General features: G+C 47.5%; 1 protein-coding gene across 1 annotated transcript in view; it reads left to right on the forward strand.

The window, feature by feature from the left end:
- DSCAML1 (DS cell adhesion molecule like 1) overlaps positions 1 to 18,692 on the forward strand; it is an 866,449-nt gene that overhangs the window by 721,923 nt on the left and 125,834 nt on the right. Inside the window, exons 18-19 of the mRNA XM_069614463.1 lie at positions 10,148 to 10,294; positions 10,810 to 10,965. Of these exons, the coding sequence (XP_069470564.1) occupies positions 10,148 to 10,294; positions 10,810 to 10,965 (303 nt within the window). The remainder of the gene's footprint in view (positions 1 to 10,147; positions 10,295 to 10,809; positions 10,966 to 18,692) is intronic.

Consider the following 18,692-nt stretch of genomic DNA (forward strand, 5'->3'; position numbering starts at 1 on the left):
GAATGCAAGATAAGGACGGAGACTGCTGCTGAATCCATTGTTCTGACGCTGGTTCAGACACCTGAGGATAGCAGACAGCAGGATGCAGCACAGAGGCTGATGAGAACGGCGTGCAGAGAAACAGAGCCTAGAAAAGTTTGCTGCATTATTGCCACAGGCAGCTGGAGCTGCCAAAAGCAGAAGGCAAAGCGGAAACCAAGCGCCTAACGGGATGCACTCAGTCAGCAGGACAGGAGCAAAGAAGACAGTGAGACACGAGGAATTCCAAAGCCATCAATGAAGACAGGTAAGCCCAGTGAGAGCAAATGGGATACTGTGCTGCTTCAGGGCGAATGCTGTGTTCTTTGACGACACAAGTGTAACGCTCACCTGGTTCCCACGGGGGCGCTGATCTAGTCTGGATTACTGCAGCCTCTTCTAGCGTGATGCGCAGGACTCGGAACACCAATTGGACAGGACCTCCAAATCGTGCTTCCTTGGCCCGTAGGAATATCCTTCTGCAGATGAGAAAGGGGATTAACAGTCTGCAGAATGGTGTGCTAGCTCCCCCCTTCCACCCTCCGTTCCTCTCTATTCCTCCAAACCCGGTTTAAGCTCACCTTATGGTTTGGAAGGTTGAACTCTCCATCCTGCTTCTGGTGCAGGGGCGCGCGTTCGTCCAGTTACTTCACTGGTTTTCAGAATGGCGCTGGCAAAATTCACTTGACTTTCCTGAGCGATGCGCCGTAAGTATGAAAGTTCAAAGTTCAAGTGAGGCCCCCTTTATGCTGTCTTTCTCACCTGTGATCTGTCCTTTATTTCAGGTGCAGAATGAAGGCGATGCGTCGAGGGGTTAACCTGCCGAGGTGAGTAGTAATGAGGGCGATCCCTCTAGATGTCCTTATCATTCCTCTGAAATGTCTCTAGTCCTTTCCCCATAGGGGCCGGGGTACGGTACCTGCCAACGGGGCGGCGCCGACCCGAAATGTGGAAGAAAAGCCGGTAAGTATTATGGCTGTGAATCAGGCTTTCCTTCTGTGTGTCCTTCTGCTCACCTTTTGTTTCTTCCTCTCTCCCCTAGGTGCAGAGATGTGGCGTCCGATGCTGACAGCCGCGATGGAGCCGGGAGATGTCTCGAGGACAGGACAGGTGAGTGAAGCGTGGCGCTGCAGCGAGCAACACAATGCTTTTAAATTGAAGTCTTCCTTCAGGGATGCTGGCGAGAAGATTCCGGATGCAGGTAAGAAGCTTGAAATAATTCTTGGTTTTCACCTTTCTCTCCTCTTCCTTCCTTGCAGGTCTTCCAGGTTCAAGACGGGCGTGGCTGTAGTCCAGGAGCAGGAGCAGACACGGTGAGCGTTAAGCTGCAGGAAGCAGAACAACGCGAAGCATGAGCTGCTGTCTGGGCGTGGCTTAAATAGCCTCCAAAGAAGTCCCAGGTATGTATCCTTCCCCAACTAGGTATGTATCCTTCCCTGGACACGCCCGAGTGAAAAAGTAGTCCCTATGAAAAAATAGTCCCTTTCAGGTCTCAGGGAGGCCTGAAGCGTGCAGCATGGTCTGCATCAGGTAAGTGCACAAAACACCTCCCTTTATGAGCCTGGCGCCTATGGCGCCAGGACTGATGTCCAACATGAGCCTGGCGCCAAAGGCGCCAGGACTGAGTCCAAAGAGTCCCTATAAGGGGCGCTGGGCTTTTACCCGAGGGCATGATGCCTGCTTCCGGGGGTGCTGGGCCTGGCCTGATGCTCCGGGGGTAGGCATCATGACAGCACGCCCCTCCCAAGGTCGTTCCTTCTGGAGGTTTCGGTTTGTTTGGAAAATTCCGATGGAACCTTTTTACCAGCCGAGGTGCATGTACGTGATCACTGGGTTCCCAAGACCTTTCCTGAGGCCCGTACCCTTTCCAATCAATTAGATAGAAAAGCTTTGATTTTAAGATTTTGGAATCCAAAATGTTCTTTACTTCGAATTCTGGCTCTCCATCTATCAGGATTGGGTCTGGTGGCTTTATTAATCTGGTTCCTGGTTGTACTGGTTTCAAAAGTGACACATGAAAAACAGGGTGAATCCGCATGTTGGCTGGTAGATCGAGCTTGACTGCTACTGGGTTAATTATAGCTTTGATTGAGTAAGGGCCTAAATACCTTGGATTAAAAGTTTGAGGTCCCTTGAGCGATAAGTGTTTGGTAGCCAACCATACTTGATCCCCAATTTGGTACGGAGGCGCCTCCTTTCGATGTAGATCCACATTCTTTTTGTATTTCTCTTTCGCATGTTGCAAATGTGCAGTTGCATCCTTGAAGGCTTGAGTTATCGTAGAATGCAAATGATCCACTGCGGGCATTTCAAGGCTCGAAGGTGAGTCCAAGTCTGAAGTACGAGGGTGATGTCCATATAGGGTAAAAAAGGGGCTTTGACCTGTTCCAGAGTGTATCGAGTTATTATAAGCATATTCAGCCACCCACAGAATATCCTTCCAATTACCCTCCGATTGGTGCAACATACATTGTAGAAATTGTTCAAGGGTCTGGTTCGTTCTCTCCGTCTGACCATCGGTCTGTGGGTGGTGGCTGGTCGAGAGTCTTACGTCGATTTGTGCCAGCTGACAACACTTTTTCCAAAAATGAGAAATAAACTGGCTTCCCCGATCGGAGACTAGTATGGACGGGAATCCATGCAAACGGATGATATTCTCGAGGAATTCCTTGGCAAGAACAAAGGCTGAAGGTAATCCTTTCAACGGAATAAAGTGGGCCATTTTGGAAAATAAATCCACCACGACCAGAATAGTATTGTAACCATTACAAGAGAGCAGGTCCGTGATAAAATCTAGTGACAGGGTGTGCCAAGGTGCTGGTGGAATGTCTAAGGGCTGAAGAAGACCGGCGGGTCTTGTCTTTTGACCTTTGTTTTGGGCACAAACTCCACAGGACATCACGAAAGATTTAATATCCTTTTGCCAGGAAGGCCACCAGAATTGTCGTCTAACCTTTTCCTCAGTTTTGGCAATGCCAGGATGTCCTTCCATCAGGGTGTCATGATGACGGGAAATAACCAGTTCTTGCAATTCCTTTTCTGGCAAAAATAAGCATCCTTGGAAGTAAGGTAAGCCATCCTTGACTGAAAAGTTAGACCCCTTTTTGATCCAATCCTGCAAGGCTGAAGCGTCCAGGACTTGTTTTACTCGTGCTTGAATGTCTTCAGGGGTTTGTAAAGTGGTTATTCCCAAAATTCTTTGTTCGGGAATTATCGGCACAGGTTCTGAGTTTGTGTCTATTTCTTCCATTCCAATTCGGGATAGAGCGTCCGCCTTACCATTCTTAGAACCGGGGCGGTAGGTGATTACAAAATCGAACTCAGCAAAGAACAAAGCCCATCGGAGCTGTCGAGACGATTGGGCCTTGGCAGTTTTTAAATATTGTAAATTTCGGTGATCAGTGATCACGGTGATGGTGTGCCGGGCGCCGAGGAGATAATGCCGCCAAGCCTTAAAGGTGGACTTAATGGCTAATAGTTCCTTATCGGTAATCGCATAATTTATCTCCGGCGGTGAGAACTTTCTGGACCAAAATGCTACGGGGTGCAGTTGGCTGGTTTCAGGGTCTCTCTGAGACAGGACAGCTCCCATGGCTAAGCTGGACGTGTCGGTTTCGACTATATATGGGAGATCAGGACGCGGGTGCTTCAAAATAGGTGCGGACGTGAACTTAGGTTTCAACTCCTGAAAGGCCTGTTTGGCTTCCTCGGTCCATTCAAAACGTTTATTTTTTCGCAAGAGTGCAGTGATGGGTTGCACCACACGTGAAAACTCCGGGATAAACCTGCGATAAAAGTTGGCAAAACCAAGCATGCTTTGGACACCTTTCACTGAACTAGGTGATGGCCATTTGAGGATGGCATCCACTTTCCGTGAATCCATTCGGACCCCTTTAGGTGTCAGGATGAATCCGAGAAACTCAACCTCGGTGGTATGGAAAACACATTTTTCCAGCTTGGCAAACAGTTTGTGCTGGCGTAGTTTCTCTAGGACGGCCCTGACATGTTTTCTGTGATCAGATTCCGAAGAGGAGTACACAAGAATGTCATCGATGTACACGATAACACAGACATCGATGAGTTCCCGAAGGACATCATTCATGAAGAATTGGAAGGCAGCAGGCACGTTGCACAACCCGAAAGGCATCACCTGGTATTCGAATAGTCCATATTTTGTACGGAAGGCCGTTTTCCATTCGTCGCCTTCTTTTACTCGTACCAGATGATAAGCCCCCCGGAGATCTAACTTGGTGTATACACAAGCATCCTTCACCTGGTCAAGGAGTTCAGGGATCAGAGGCAGAGGGTAACAATTTTTAACAGTTATCTGGTTCAATGCGCAGTAATCGATACAAGTCCTAAGGTCGCCCTCTTTTTTAGGCACGAAGAACAAAGCTGAAGATGCCGGGGACTTTGACGGGCGAATGAAACCATTGGCGAGGTATTGATCTAAATATTGTCTCAAATGCAGATTCTCAGGTTCAGTAAGGGCATAAATCCTGCTTCAAGGGGGTTGTGCACCGGGCACCAGATCGATTTGGCAATCGTACGATCTGTGGGGAGGTAACGTGTTGGCCTGTTCCTTTTGGAAGACGTCCTGAAAGTCTTGACACTCTGGAGGTAGTTGCACGGGGACAGAGGTTACTGATGCTATATTAATCTTTGGATTTTCTGGGTAGCAGGTTTGTGCACAATCCGGGAAGGTTATTCTCTTCGCTCGCCAATCAATTCGAGGATTATGTGTCTCTTACCAAGGGACTCCGAGAATAAGCTGAAACTGTGGAGCCTTGATCACATCAAACACAACTGCCTCCCAATGGCCATCCGGACCTACAAGTGTCACCTCAGATGTGGAATGTGTTACCGGTCCAGAGGCAATTTCAGTTCCATCTACAGTGGTGATGACATCTTTGCTGGTTTTAGGACGCAGAGGGAGGTTTATCCTAGAGACCAATTCTCGATCCACATAGTTTCCTATAGCCCCGCTATCGATGTATGCCTTTATAGCATGCAACCGTTTTGGCTGTTCCGGATCTATGAGGACCATTGGCACAATGAAATGCGAGGTCTGAGAGTTAGTTTTCAAGCTCAGCAAGCGGACCCCTACGCTTGCCAGGCGTGGTCGTTTCCCGATAGTTTCCATGGATTTTATCAGCGGCTCCTACCACCTTCTTGGGCGGCTTCACCGGGCAATCTCGAAGAAAGTGGTCTGAGGACCCACAATAAAGGCATAATTGCATCTGTCGTCTTCTTTCCCGTTCTTTTTGAGTTAGGGGTCCTTTAACGCCTCCGATTTGCATAGGCTCTGAGGCATCAGCCCCCTTGGGGTTAGCGTGGGTTTTGGCCCACACCCGGGTTTCAAACTTGGACCGATGTGCTTTTCTGTTTTGCAGCCTGTGATCCAACTGGACCACTAAGTCTATATATTCAGTGCATTCTTGGGGCGGATTTACAACTTGTGCCAGGACATCTTTAAGTTCTCCGCGTAGACCTCGATAGAATAACGTGATTCTTTTATCCTCTGGCCAACCAGTTTCCACAATTAGTCTATTGAAGGTTGCAATGTAGGATAGAAGGTCTTGATTGCCCTGTCGCAGAGATAGAAGTTCGTCATCCAGAGCCTGTCCCTGAGAATGTCGAGCAAATAACCTTTCCATGCTTGTTTGAAATCCTTGAAAATCACGAATAATCGGGTCATCTTGAGTTACCAGTGGGACTGACCAATCGGCAGCACAGCCGCTGAGATATGACAACACAAAGGCTACCTTGGTCTGATCATTAGGGAAGGCCCCGGGTCTGCATAGGAAGTGCAAATGACACTGATTCATGAATACGGCGAATCGTTTGGGGTCCCCAGCAAAGCGTTCGGGTGGGGCCATCGGCATGTTTGCAGGTAGATTAATCAGCACAGGGTTACTGGAAACCACAGGAATGGGGTTCCCCCCGGAACCGGGTAAAGGAGTTTGTCCAGCTTGACCTTGCAAAAGCTGTCTAGCCAGGTCATCAGTCCTTTCCCTTGTTACAATCACTTCTCTTCTGAGGGCATTAGTCTCTTGACGAGCAGCGTGTACCTCGGCCCGTAATTCCCCCAGTAGTTGGGCCAGTTGGTCAGTCTCAGAAGTTTCCATAGCGCCTGGGTGGGAATTTGTAGGGAGGTTTCGCGTTCTGTAACGCTCACCTGGTTCCCACGGGGGCGTTGATCTAGTCTGGATTACTGCGGCCTCTTCTAGCGTGATGCACAGGACCCGGAACACCGATTGGACAGGACCTCCAAATTGTGCTTCCTTGGCCCGTAGGAATATCCTTCTGCAGATGAGTCTCATGCTTCGCGTTGTTCTGCTTCCTGCAGCTTAACGCTCACTGTGTCTGCTCCTGCTCCTGGACTACAGCCACGATTAACAGTCTGCAGAATGGTGTGCTAGCTCACCCCTTTCCCCCCTCCGTTCCTCTCTATTCCTCCAAACCCGGTTTAAGCTCACCTTATGGTTTGGAAGGTTGAACTCTCCATCCTGCTTCTGGTGCAGGGGCGCGCGTTCGTCCAGTTACTTCACTGGTTTTCAGAATGGCGCTGGCAAAATCCACTTGACTTTCCTGAGCGATGCGCCGTAAGTATGAATGTTCAAAGTTCAAGTGAGGCCCCCTTTATGCTGTCTTTCTCACCTGTGATCTGTCCTTTATTTCAGGTGCAGAATGAAGGCGATGAGTCGAGGGTTAACCTGCCGAGGTGAGTAGTAATGAGGGCGATCCCTCTAGATGTCCTTATCATTCCTCTGAAATGTATCTAGTCCGTTCCCCATAGGGGCCGGGGTACGGTACCTGCCAACGGGGCGGCGCCGACCCGAAATGTGGAAGAAAAGCCGGTAAGTATTATGGCTGTTAATCAGGCTTTCCTTCTGTGTGTCCTTCTGCTCACCTTTTGTTTCTTCCTCTCTCCCCTAGGTGCAGAGATGTGGCGTCCGATGCTGTCAGCCGCGATGGAGCCGGGAGATGTCTCGAGGACAGGACAGGACAGGTGAGTGAAGCGTGGCGCTGCAGCGAGCAACACGATGCTTTTAAATTGAAGTCTTCCTTCAGGGATGCTGGCGAGAAGATTCCGGATGCAGGTAAGAAGCTTGAAATAATCCTTGGTTTTCACCTTTCTCTTCTCTTCCTTCCTTGCAGGTCTTCCAGGTTCAAGACGGGTGTGGCTGTAGTCCAGGAGCAGACACGGTGAACGTTAAGCTGCAGGAAGCAGAACAATGCGAAGCATGAGCTGCTGTCTGGGCGTGGCTTAAATAGCCTCCAAAGAAGTCCCAGGTATGTATCCTTCCCCAACTAGGTATGTATCCTTCCCTGGCCACGCCCGAGTGAAAAAATAGTCCCTATGAAAAAATAGTCCCTTTCAGGTCTCAGGGGGGCCTGAAGCGTGCAGCATGGTCTGCATCAGGTAAGTGCACAAAACACCTCCCTTTATGAGCCTGGCGCCTATGGCACCAGGACTGATGTCCAACATGAGCCTGGCGCCAAAGGCGCCAGGACTGAGTCCACAGAGTCCCTATAAGGGGCCGCTGGGCTTTTACCCGAGGGCATGATGCCTGCTTCCGGGGGTGCTGGGCCTGGCCTGATGCTCCGGGGCTAGGCATCATGACAACGAGAGAGCCTAATTAAAGGAATTGGAATAGTTAATAGGAATATGAACATTAAGAAAGGATCGGTGACCCAGTACTTGAAAAACATCATATCCTGGATGCAAGAGAGAGTGAATGTAGAACGGAAAAGCTCTTGCAGGATAGCAAACCAGGCAAACAGTGAGTCTGGGATTCACATCCATGAGATGATATAAAAAGCCCTGGCAGGAAAGTAAACCGGACAGTGAGCGAGTCTGAGACTTGCTCGCAAGTGCGATACCCTAAATCGGGGGTAAGAAGAGAAGTGAGAAATAGTGATAACCAATATAAAAAGGAAATAACCATAGCCCTTTTAAGGATAAGTAACACAGTTGCGAATCCCCTGGCAGGAGAGTACACCTGTTTTGGAACAAGGATTAAGAAAGCTCAGGGGTCAAAACCTCTCATTGAAATAGTGGAACAGTGACAGTCAATGGAAAAGAGAAGAACCATACCCCTTTAAGGATACCTTGGATCCAGAGAGAGAGATTGAAACATTCAGAAGAACTTTGTGCTTAAGGGAGACTTAAGGGAGGAGTCTTCCCCCTTGAAACTGTGAAGTAAAACATTGTATGAAAGGATAAATGCAGGAAAGAGTCACCCCCCTGTGAAGCAGTGGAACGTTAACTCTTTCCGGAAGTACCAGACAGACAGTGGAAGACCACAAGAAACATAGGGGAAGGGAGGACCCCTTTTCCTGATGGAACTTTATTTCTTTTCTTTTATGCACTTTAGAACTTTGTTTTGGAACTAAGCTATACGTTTATAGCTTACAGAAATCCCAGAGTTGCACATTATATTGAGTTTAGCGTGTAAGGGTCAGCTTAGGGTTTTTGGACACAGGACAGAGGACACCTTTCGGTTGAGCATCCTGACACAGACGGCCCTATGCTTTGTTGAGGCTGGGAACCCCCCCTTGGGATTAGGGATAGATAGGATTTCTCCAAACCCCTTTTTTCTTTTATGATAAAGTATGTGACCAAAAATATAATGCACCTGTGTCCGACTCTTATTCTTGATTCCTTAAAAGTTTCTGTTCAGGACACTAGGGCAGGAGTCTGCAACCTTTGGTTCTCCAGATATTTTGGACTGCGGCTCCCATGATCCCTCAACATTGACTATTCTAGCCAAGACTTTTGAGAGTCATAGTCCAAAACATCTGGTGAGCCAAAGTTGCAGAACTCTGTGCTAGAAGTCTGGCCATCTCAGAACTGAAGATGAAGAGGAGAGGGATGGGAAGTAGGGAGATGATGACCATGCTGAGCGCATATGTCTCTCACTTTACTGCATATGCCCCAGCAATGTGTGTGTCCTTTCTCAGGGTATTATTATGGTATTTAATGAGCGTGGACCTAGATTTGAGAAGCAACAGAGCTCTTTACAGAGGTATGCAACAGTACAGATGCATAACGGAGTGGTTTTCAGAGGTAACAGAACAGATATACAGTGGTGGGTGGGATACAGAGGGTCACATAGGGGTACAGCTGTACAGGGTATAAGGGTATAAGTTCATGCTTGCTGTATATGTCCTTTCTATACCTGTCACAACATGTTATGTTGGATGCTTGTATAGCCCTTTACAATTCTCTGTGGTACCTCAAAGCGCTGAGAGTGAAGAAGAGTGATGTCCCCACTCTGTGCATTTCACCCTCCTTCGTGTGTTTGATTGTGCCTCTTTGTGGGGCCTGGGAGACACTAACTGTTCAGGTTCCTGTGCAGTCTTTTCTCCCTCTCAATTCTCTCTTCCGTTAGCAGAGTATAGAGGTACTGCACAAGCCGTGATTGGAAGTGCTTTGAAGTGTCCTTCCTGCAAACATTGAGCTCGGGTTGCATTTTTCATGGCTTTCTACTACAATGGTCCTATCTTAGGCTCTCCTTTCTGTATGATTTGTTCAAAGGACATCATCTTACTCCTGCAGGATAATGGCGATACTGTTTCACAATTTACTTTTTGGAAAAGTCCAGAATTCTTTGAATTCCCATTCTAGTTTGTACCGACTATAGCATTTGGTGATCTGGAATAGTTTTAGGTCTTCCATATTGGGAAGAAGGCTAGTGAAGGTGCCACAGAGGGTATTTCCAGCCGTCTGTTCATCACCAACAAATATTCCAAGTGCAGTTGGCATGAGGAAGTTGAACCTTTTCATCCTGGGGGTTTTTAATGGCTTCGCTAGACTATATGCAAATGAGGTTCCCATTTAAGCACAGGAACAGCCCCAATAAAGCTTTTAATGCCGATCCACAAATAACACTTGTAAAGGAGTTGAGCACTCTTGTTATGGAATCCAAGATGGCAAACTGGTAAGGAACTGGTTGAGTGATGGGAAATGGAGCCCATTCGCAGGACAAAGATGGTGGTGATGGGGGCACTGTGAGGAATTTCTGCTGTTTATGGTGAGGAAGTTGGATCTTGGTGTGTTGGACAGCATGGACTCATGGCTTTGTTTGTAGTTTGGTGATGCACATCTCTCTTCTTCTTACAGTGCCGAGTCAGCCCCCGGACAATGTGCGGGCGCTCTCCATCACCTCAGACGTCGCAGTGATTTCATGGTCCGAACCTCCACGCAGCACCTTGAATGGCGTCCTGAAGGGTTACCGGGTCATTTACTGGTCCTTGTACACAGATGGCGGTGAGTGATGGGATCATCAGTTCCATTTAAGGCAGGGGGTTCCACAAGAGCCAAATGCAGATCACGTTTCAGATTAGTCACACAATTTACATCTGAATACAGTGAATCCAAGTGCAATGAGTTATCTAGTCCGCAGTTCTCCTGCAAACCTGGTGTGATTGGGGCTCCCGAGACCTGATTTTTGAGGCCTTCAGAAAGAGGTGGGTGGATTTATTGAGGAAAGGTGCCCAGAGGTCTGGTGTTCAGGTACATGGGAACTAAATGTATTTTAGACTGGTAATAAGGGAACAAGGGATACAGTCCAAACACAGGTGCGTTTAGAAAGACTCTGGTGCAGGGTCCAAGAATTCTCTAGGGAAAGGGGGAACGGCAGGGGTAGGGGGGGGTTTGTCGGATGATACTTTCTTTCCTGGCTGAAGGGGGAACCTGTACAGAATAGACAGAGTACTCCAGTGCAGGCTGTCTTGGTGCTTTGCTCGCCTTGATCTGAGTGTGTCTGCTTCTCCGTCCAGCAGAATGGGGAGAGATGCAGAATATCACGACAATGCGGGAGCGCGCAGAGATGAGGGCGCTGGAGAAGTTCACCAACTACAGCGTTCAGGTGCTGGCTTACACGCAGGCTGGGGATGGAGTGAGGAGCAGTGTGCTGTACCTGCAGACCAAGGAGGACAGTGAGTACTGGGCCCTAGAACAGCAGTGTTCCACCCCCTTTCCAAACCAGTTGACTAGATCCAGTACTGAACGCTATGTATAATGTTCTGAAATTGTTTATTTACACTTCGCAAAACAATATAAAGAATGTCTTAATTAAATTCCACATATTATTCCAAGCCCAATTCAATGCCACAGTGCAATTGGTCGGTTCAACTCCTCCTTCAAACCCAGAATATGTTCACGATGTCTTCCTGATCAGTCCAGAATCTAGTTTCCTGTTCAGACGCACACAAATCACAAGGCTCATACTGGTGAGGGTGCGTGGAACTGGTATACTAAATCTTTTCAATTTTATTTCCCTGTTTCTCTTGTGCACTTCTAATGTTTATTGGGGTAGAGAGGGCATAGAATATGCTTATGCAAGTAGTTGGGTACAAAGTAGGTTTTTTTTTAGGCTTCGAAGTTCAAATCAATGTACACACAGTCACGTGCGTTCCAGGAGGGGCGCAATAAGCACTGAAGTTCAGTGCAAATCATACTTTCACGTGACACTTCCACAGAGACTAGCTTTCTCTTGGAGCCCTGACTGAGTTACCAGCCTGTACTTTCAAATCGCCTTGGTGAAAACAAATTGTGCAAGAAAGCGACTGAGCTTGTGGAGGCATTCTCTTAACTAAAGCAGTTTCTTTAAAAAATATAAAGTGGGGGAATCTGAGAGGCTGTCTCTCCACCCACAGAGCCAGACCCCACACAGCATGTGCACACAGAGAAATGTAGACTGCATCCCCATCATTCTTAAGGTCAAAGAATCAACTGAAGCACCTGCTCAGAACTTAAGCCAAGATCACGGCCATCTCAACGAGATGGCAGGGAATTTTAATATATATGGGGCAATTCCAGTTCTCAATCCTTATTGAGTCTGTGTCAGCCCACTGGCCTATCTTTGGTTCACTATGTATTACTTCATACCGCAGTTCATGTTCTTTCTGCAGGTTACAGGTTGCCGATTGTGCTAAACTGACCTTGGGTAAGATAGTGTATCTTGACCTCTGGGTTTAGGTTTGCTTGATGTGCCCTTCCATAGAAGACTGCCGAATATTAGTTTAAGAAACTCCGGAGAAGTTGGGGTCACCATGTGCCTCAACTGGTACTGCCATAGCCTCCTCTTGTTACGGCAACAGAACACACATGCAATGCGTGGCTGCATCGAAGGGAGGTGGCTGGAAAGTCTGTCATTTAATGCATCGCCACTTACGAGATCTTGGAGGCATGCCGCAGTTTTTAACATGTGGCCCAGCATGCGTCTAGGACCTCAAACGCGATACCTTGCACTGCGTTACTGAGTGACACCTTGCCTAGAGCTCGGGGTGGGAGGGCCAGGCTTCTGACTGGTTCTGCCTCCTCCCACAAGCCTCCCAACTGCCTAGACTTTCTAGAGCAGGGTTGTGCAACTCCCGGACTCGAGGTCCGAAATCCTATTGGTTTTCAGGCTCTCCCTCATGAATATGCATGAGAAAATGTGCATACATTTAGAATGATTGTATGCAAATGTATCTTATGAATATTAATGAGGTGGTATACTGAAAATCCGACATGTTTCCGGCTCTGGAGGGCTCTAGTTGGGCAACCCTGGCCTAGAGGTTGTGCCTGTGGGCATGAGTGGGGGTAGAGGGCTAAAGCCATGTGCAAATTAGCTTTTCGTAGGAAATTGGTTATTTCTGAATGTCATGTTTGATGTATCCCCGAAGACTGAACATCTATTTTAAACTAAGAAGGACTGATCTTTGTTGGGCACAAGGGGCCGTGCAGCTCCAAGATCCCTCCTCCTAGTGTTAATCACCCCCTTAGGGAGCAGTTAGTGTTGGCTGCACGTTTCCATCCATTGTTGACCAACACGTCCTTTCTAGAAGGGACAGAAAGCAAGGTGTGGCAGCTTGTGTGTGAATATGAACTTGGGAATGAATGTCCTCTCATGCTGGATCATGGAGTGTCAGAAAAGCTGCATTGTTTATTCATCCATTCCAAGCCTCCTATGCCTGCTTGACTCCACCTGTGCCGTATTCTGGCTACCTACAGTGGAATTCTGCTGTCTGGTCGCCAACAAGCCAAGAATAGATGACAATTGGCCAAAAAGCACTGAAGTCTGGTAATGATTTGATTAATATTCGCTGTTCTCAAACTTGAAATGAATGCTGTTTTTTTTCTGTCTCAAGCGAGGCAGGATAGAGAGCTCATTTGATCGTTTGACCTCCTGCTGCTCATGATGTCATCAAACAGTAAGGAGGCATTTATTTCCTTTCCAACCATGTGAGGGCGTATGGGTTGCATCTGCAGTATCCACCTGATCTGGAATGTTCCTCAAAGCCATTCAAATGTGCATGTTTTGGTTGAAAACGCGCACTGGTTTTCTTTGCACTGTAAAGGAACTTGCAGGTTAGTTTAGAGTTTTGAGAGTCCCAACGGGATGCCCATCTCAAAAGCTGGGCCCGTGAAGTCTGCCCATGATGTGCTGACCCGTCTTGGTGCTTAGCACCCCTGCTCCATGCTTTCTGTCCCAGGTGTGCCAGGTCTGTCCATTATCTAGTTGTGCTTGACTCATGGAGCCTTCACGTCTCCCGCTATACCCTTGCTTTCTCTATGCTACTGCTCCCATGAAAGGTGATTGCGGTGTCATGATTCACTCAATCCCCCTGCTTCTGAGTTGTGCCCCCTGTCACGGACAAAAAAAAAATGGCTTTGCGAAGTCTGCATGTGATATGCTCACCAGTCAAGTGGTTATGAATATCAATATATTAGCAGTGCCCCCCTTGCCTTCCCTGGGTGGCTTTAGAGCTCCATCGAGCACATTTTCTGAGCCCTTCTGCTGTATCACGGAAATGGGTCACTGGTCCTTGCATCCCAAACCCTTAGGGCGCTTCATCAGAAACAGCTGATCAGGCGGGATCAAAGATATACAAAATAATGCCGGCTAATCCAATTAGGGGGTGAATGCAGCTGCCTTTAAGTAGAAGCATTCAAGTAGGCTACACTATGCTTTGCTAAGTGACAAAGCAAAAGGGGGCAAAAAAGCAGGGCATGCCTTAAATTAAAAGAAGGTGTTGTAGCGGAAGCCAAAGTGATGGTGAATAGTAATTCTCTTCAGGCCAGGATGTAGCAAGTTCCCGAACGCTGGCACTGATCTTGGGAAATCGTTTCTTGCCAAAATCTGGTGTAATGAATGCCCTTGATCAGGAAAGTAGCTAGTTCCAGAAAACTGGCAGCTCTGTCGCGAAAGAACGGCTTCCTAGCGTCTGGTGTACTGAAAGCCCTTGTTCGGCTCCGATGCAAGCACACTCGAGATCTGCGTCTGTAGGAACTGGCCTTCTGGATCCCTAAGGGAGTTCTCAGCTACAAAGAATGCATACCCTACAATGTTTCAAAACCTTCCAAGTCCATCTTGAATCAGGGCTGGTGGGTCACATGTAACCAGTGCAGACTGCACAAAGTAAGAGGGTATGAGCATGCTACCTTTAACTGATGCACCTGACCAAAAGTATGGACCCATGATTTAGGTCTGAAACCAACAAGTATCATTGAACTAATAGTAGCATGTCTTTTCCATTTGTAAGGCATTGATTTTCACTGAAAATGTGTGTACCGTATTTATAGAGCTGTTGACGGAGCATTTATCGTCTGTGAGCAAACATTCATCCACTGACCTGCGATTTGCGCCCAGACAGCACTGTACTTGTAGTAAAAAAAAAATAGGATTTACTTTGTCCCACAATGCAGTTCACTCTATTGCTTATTTAAAGTGTGTCACCGGCTTGGAAATTGGTGTCCGAAGTTCATTCTGCCCCGCTGGAGCGCCCAATGGTTCACCATTCTAGCAAGGCACAACAACAGTCCAATCTGTGGGCCCAGCTCACAAGCCCTCAAACGAACTTCAACGTATCTTAACAACTTTATAGTACAAGTCAGTCCTAGTTTATTTTACTGCAAGTTCAATGCTCACACGTAACAGCCTTGAGCAAGAGTCTTGGACATGAAAAGCGTGTCAGGTGATGAATGTCTGCTCACAGACAGTAAATGCTTTTTATAGATTTGTTGACAAAGATGTTACACACATTTTCTTTGAAAATCGATGACTTGCTTATAGAAAACACATCTGTTCTTAAGGGAGAAACCCCACAACCAAATAGGTAAATGGCAAATCAACTGAGCAGCTGAATCATTATTCTAGAAGTATCCATCTGGAGGGACAGGCAAATGCTTGCTTCACCATATAGCTGGCAACACTTCACTGCTCTGCCCAGCATGTTATAGCGTACACATCAAAATTCTTCGGGTTATAGTACTGCTGCCCTGCCTTTTTTCTGTTTGCCCTTGGATTGAAAAGGACAACGCAGTCCTAGTTACTGTGGCTTCTTGGCCATGCTGTCAAGTTATGGCAAGGCAGGAGTGACAAGAGGGCAGGATAGCGCCTTTCAGCCACTATCCAAGCTTCATTGCACCCCAGAAATCCAGGTTCTCTCAGTCTTTTATGGGGTCTTGTACTGCACGCTCTTACCACTTGCATGGTCTCTTGGCACTCTGGCGGTTCTGCAATGGAAGGACGGTTGGGGTGGTTTGTTAGTGGGATTGAGAGGAAGAAGAGCAAGAGAGGAGCGTTGGTGTGCTGTTGGCAGCTTCAGTTCGGAGAAACCGGTCACTGAGCATTGGTGCGTTTACAGTTGGTAGCCATCATGTGGGGTATGATTGTGTATGGTTTTGTTTCATGTTGGATGTTGTGAAATGTGTGCGGTTTATGGTGCGGTAGAGGTATGGTTGTGTTAAGTTCCGAGTTTGAGGGTGAGTATGCAGAATGGTGAGTTTTTATTTTTTATTTTAGTACAGTTAATTAGGAGCAACACATTTTCTGCCCCAACAATCCATCGAAGTGTGACACATTTCCCACCCTTAAGAGTCCATCTAAGTGGGATACACAGCTCCCAATTCATCTATCGGGCTATCTAAGTGGGGGTGCAGGTAATCTATACAGTGTCATGATATGATGATGGTGAAGTAGAAGTACCTTAGTTACCTTGGTCTTAGCTCTAGGTTGTGCCAATGGCTGTTTATGGGTGAACAGGGGCAGACGAGGAGGGAGCTGCCCTTTGCCTCTGGCCCTTAGCCGACAGCTACCCAAGAAAAGCTGCCATGGATGATCCTGTGAAGTGCAGGCCCTTCTGGTCAGGTGTTCTACACATGGACCAATCCCTGGGAAGGGGCAGGCAAGGGGGAAGGCGGGAAGAGAGAACAGAAGGCGGCGGAGGACCGGTAACAGGGAAGACTGAGGGGGGGGGGTGAAGCTCAATGAAAATAAACAGCACTTAACCAAGGGTGACCTGCATCAGGCACAGGAGTCACGGGAAATGGCCAAAAGGAGAATGGTGTGCACTAGGAAAACCTCTGGTGTTCCGAGGTCCTTCCGATCAGGTGTTCTCCACACACACCAATCCCTGAGAAGAAACGAGATTTCTTAAGGTTCCTTAGTTAACCTTTTGTAGAAAGGTCGAACACCGAGGCTGGTGCTCTGCTGGGGTGATGGGGAGTCGAGAGGTGCGGTGAAATATAAAGTGGAACAGTGGATTACAAAAACCTCTACAATTATTCTGTGAATGAGTTGGTAATTGCTACATTCTCTCTCTCTCTCTCGTGCGCTCTCTTTAAGAATGTAAGGAAATATTTTCACATTTTTTAAATAAATACATCATCTGAGTTTCTTTCACTTTATTAAGTATACCTATAAAAGCAATAATATGGCCAAAAGTCTGGAAGCAGACTGAGGATGACACTGTCGCCATTGTTTGTGGTTATCGGTCATAGTCGAGGATTTCACAGTATGTGATGAACAGTCGGTGCGAATAGGGGCGGAGCTGTGATCGTGCAAGTTGGGGCACTTCCTCCTCCTCTGGGTACTCCTGAAACTTTGACAAACAACTCTTTTCCATCTTGGTCACTTGGGGAACCTTCCTCATACAGGAGCGGCAGTTCTTTTTTTGGTGGTCTATTGTGGTTCTAAACTTTTGGAGCCCAGGGAATTGTAAAAAAGAATGTTCACGCAAGCTCAGTGTTTCCCATGGTACTGATTCTTCAGCTCTCTGCCTTTATAATGGTAAACTTCAACCCAGCGGTAAAGCCCCTTATGGCATTTCCCACTCTGGAAAAACTGTCAGGACCCAGGATGCCTCATGCACTATAGTGCTTGGAGCTTTGTAATTCAAACCCTCTCTCACAGGAAATCTAGCACTTGTTCCCAAATAGTTCCCTCAAGATGCTTCTTAGTCCAGGGCAGAACCTCTAAAAGGTAGCCCAAGTAGTACTGTACCCTTGGAGACTTGTATTACAAAGGGCCTACAAAAGGTTGCACACTTGATTGCAGGATGGATGGGTGCATAATTGGCTGAAGAACATAAGGACGATATCTAATGGCACACTGGAGGACTGGCACCGTGTTCAGAGTTTGTGTGTCCACTGTATGGCAGTCACAACACAAGCTTCTAGACTGGTGGTTAGTGGTGGGCCTTGATCGGTGGTCTGGGTTCCCAGGCATGATGGCATCAGCAGTTCTTTGTGTATTGAGGCAGACCAAGGCATTGTCCAGATGTGTATAGTGTGCCTGCACCCCTTTTGGTAATTATACACTGACTTGACCCACCTTGAAATGTCTAGCTGGTGAAGAGAGAAGTCCTAGGCTAATACTTGACAGTGTCCAAGGGTTCTTTGTGGCTAAGCACAATATATTGGCTCGTGGTCTTGGGTCAACCTTTAAAAGGAACCAACAGAAGCATGCTGACTCTGCTATTAACTCAATGTATCCCTTTTGGGCATGAAGCAATGGATGCTGATAGCAATCATGACCCTCGCTCTGTCTCCCATATGCCGTATATGCTCCTCCACCTTTAGGAAAGGTGGGTCTGGTGTCTGTGCAGGAGGCAAAGGTCTATGGGTAGTGTGACACTGGCCTTTAGCAAAGACATTTGTTTGCTCCAGGAAGACCGACCATTACAAGGGAAGATACCCATCCCGTTTTGTGATTAAGAGTGAAGCCTTAGTATGGTGTATAAAGTGGCCTGCATCTTAGAGGGGGCAAAAAGCAGATATTGAGCAACAAGCAATAGCTGGGGGACCGCCGCTGCAGAGCTGTGTTGCGACAAGGTGAACAACCAGCTGAAAAAGACTGGCTTATGCCAAGTCGCAAAGTGACCAGAGGTTGACACAGTTGCTCCAAGACCTGCAAAGTTCTGACAAAGTGGTGCTGAAATGTGATGACCAACAACCTATGGAGCGGAATCAAACCCTGGGAGAAGGGAGTGAAAAACAGTGGTAAGACTGAGATGTTGGCAGGGTCCCATGCATTCTGGGAGTTGGGTTCCTGGTGTCACATAATGGACCAAACATGCCACAGCTAGCCTGTAAGGGAGAACGACTTATTAAAAGCGATACTATTGATCTTGCATTCTGGGAAGCAAGAGCAACACCAAAGCCTCTTGTAGACCATGTGTGAGAGAGGAGCTATTGACATTGCATTCTACTGATCCAAGTACCACCATCGTAGTACAAAAAGCCAGTGTGCAAGAGACATCGGCCTGACGCTACCTTGTAGGAAATTAGGCAAAAGTACCAAAGGTATCGGAGCCCACCTGAAGACAGCAGGTGTGGAGCAAATCACCACAGTACATGTGGGATGGGAAAGTGAACATCGAAGGACATTACAGGTTGA

Source organism: Ambystoma mexicanum, chromosome 9 (assembly GCF_040938575.1).
Source record: "Ambystoma mexicanum isolate Mex_15411 chromosome 9, UKY_AmexF1_1, whole genome shotgun sequence".
NCBI classification, from domain to species: domain Eukaryota; kingdom Metazoa; phylum Chordata; class Amphibia; order Caudata; family Ambystomatidae; genus Ambystoma; species Ambystoma mexicanum.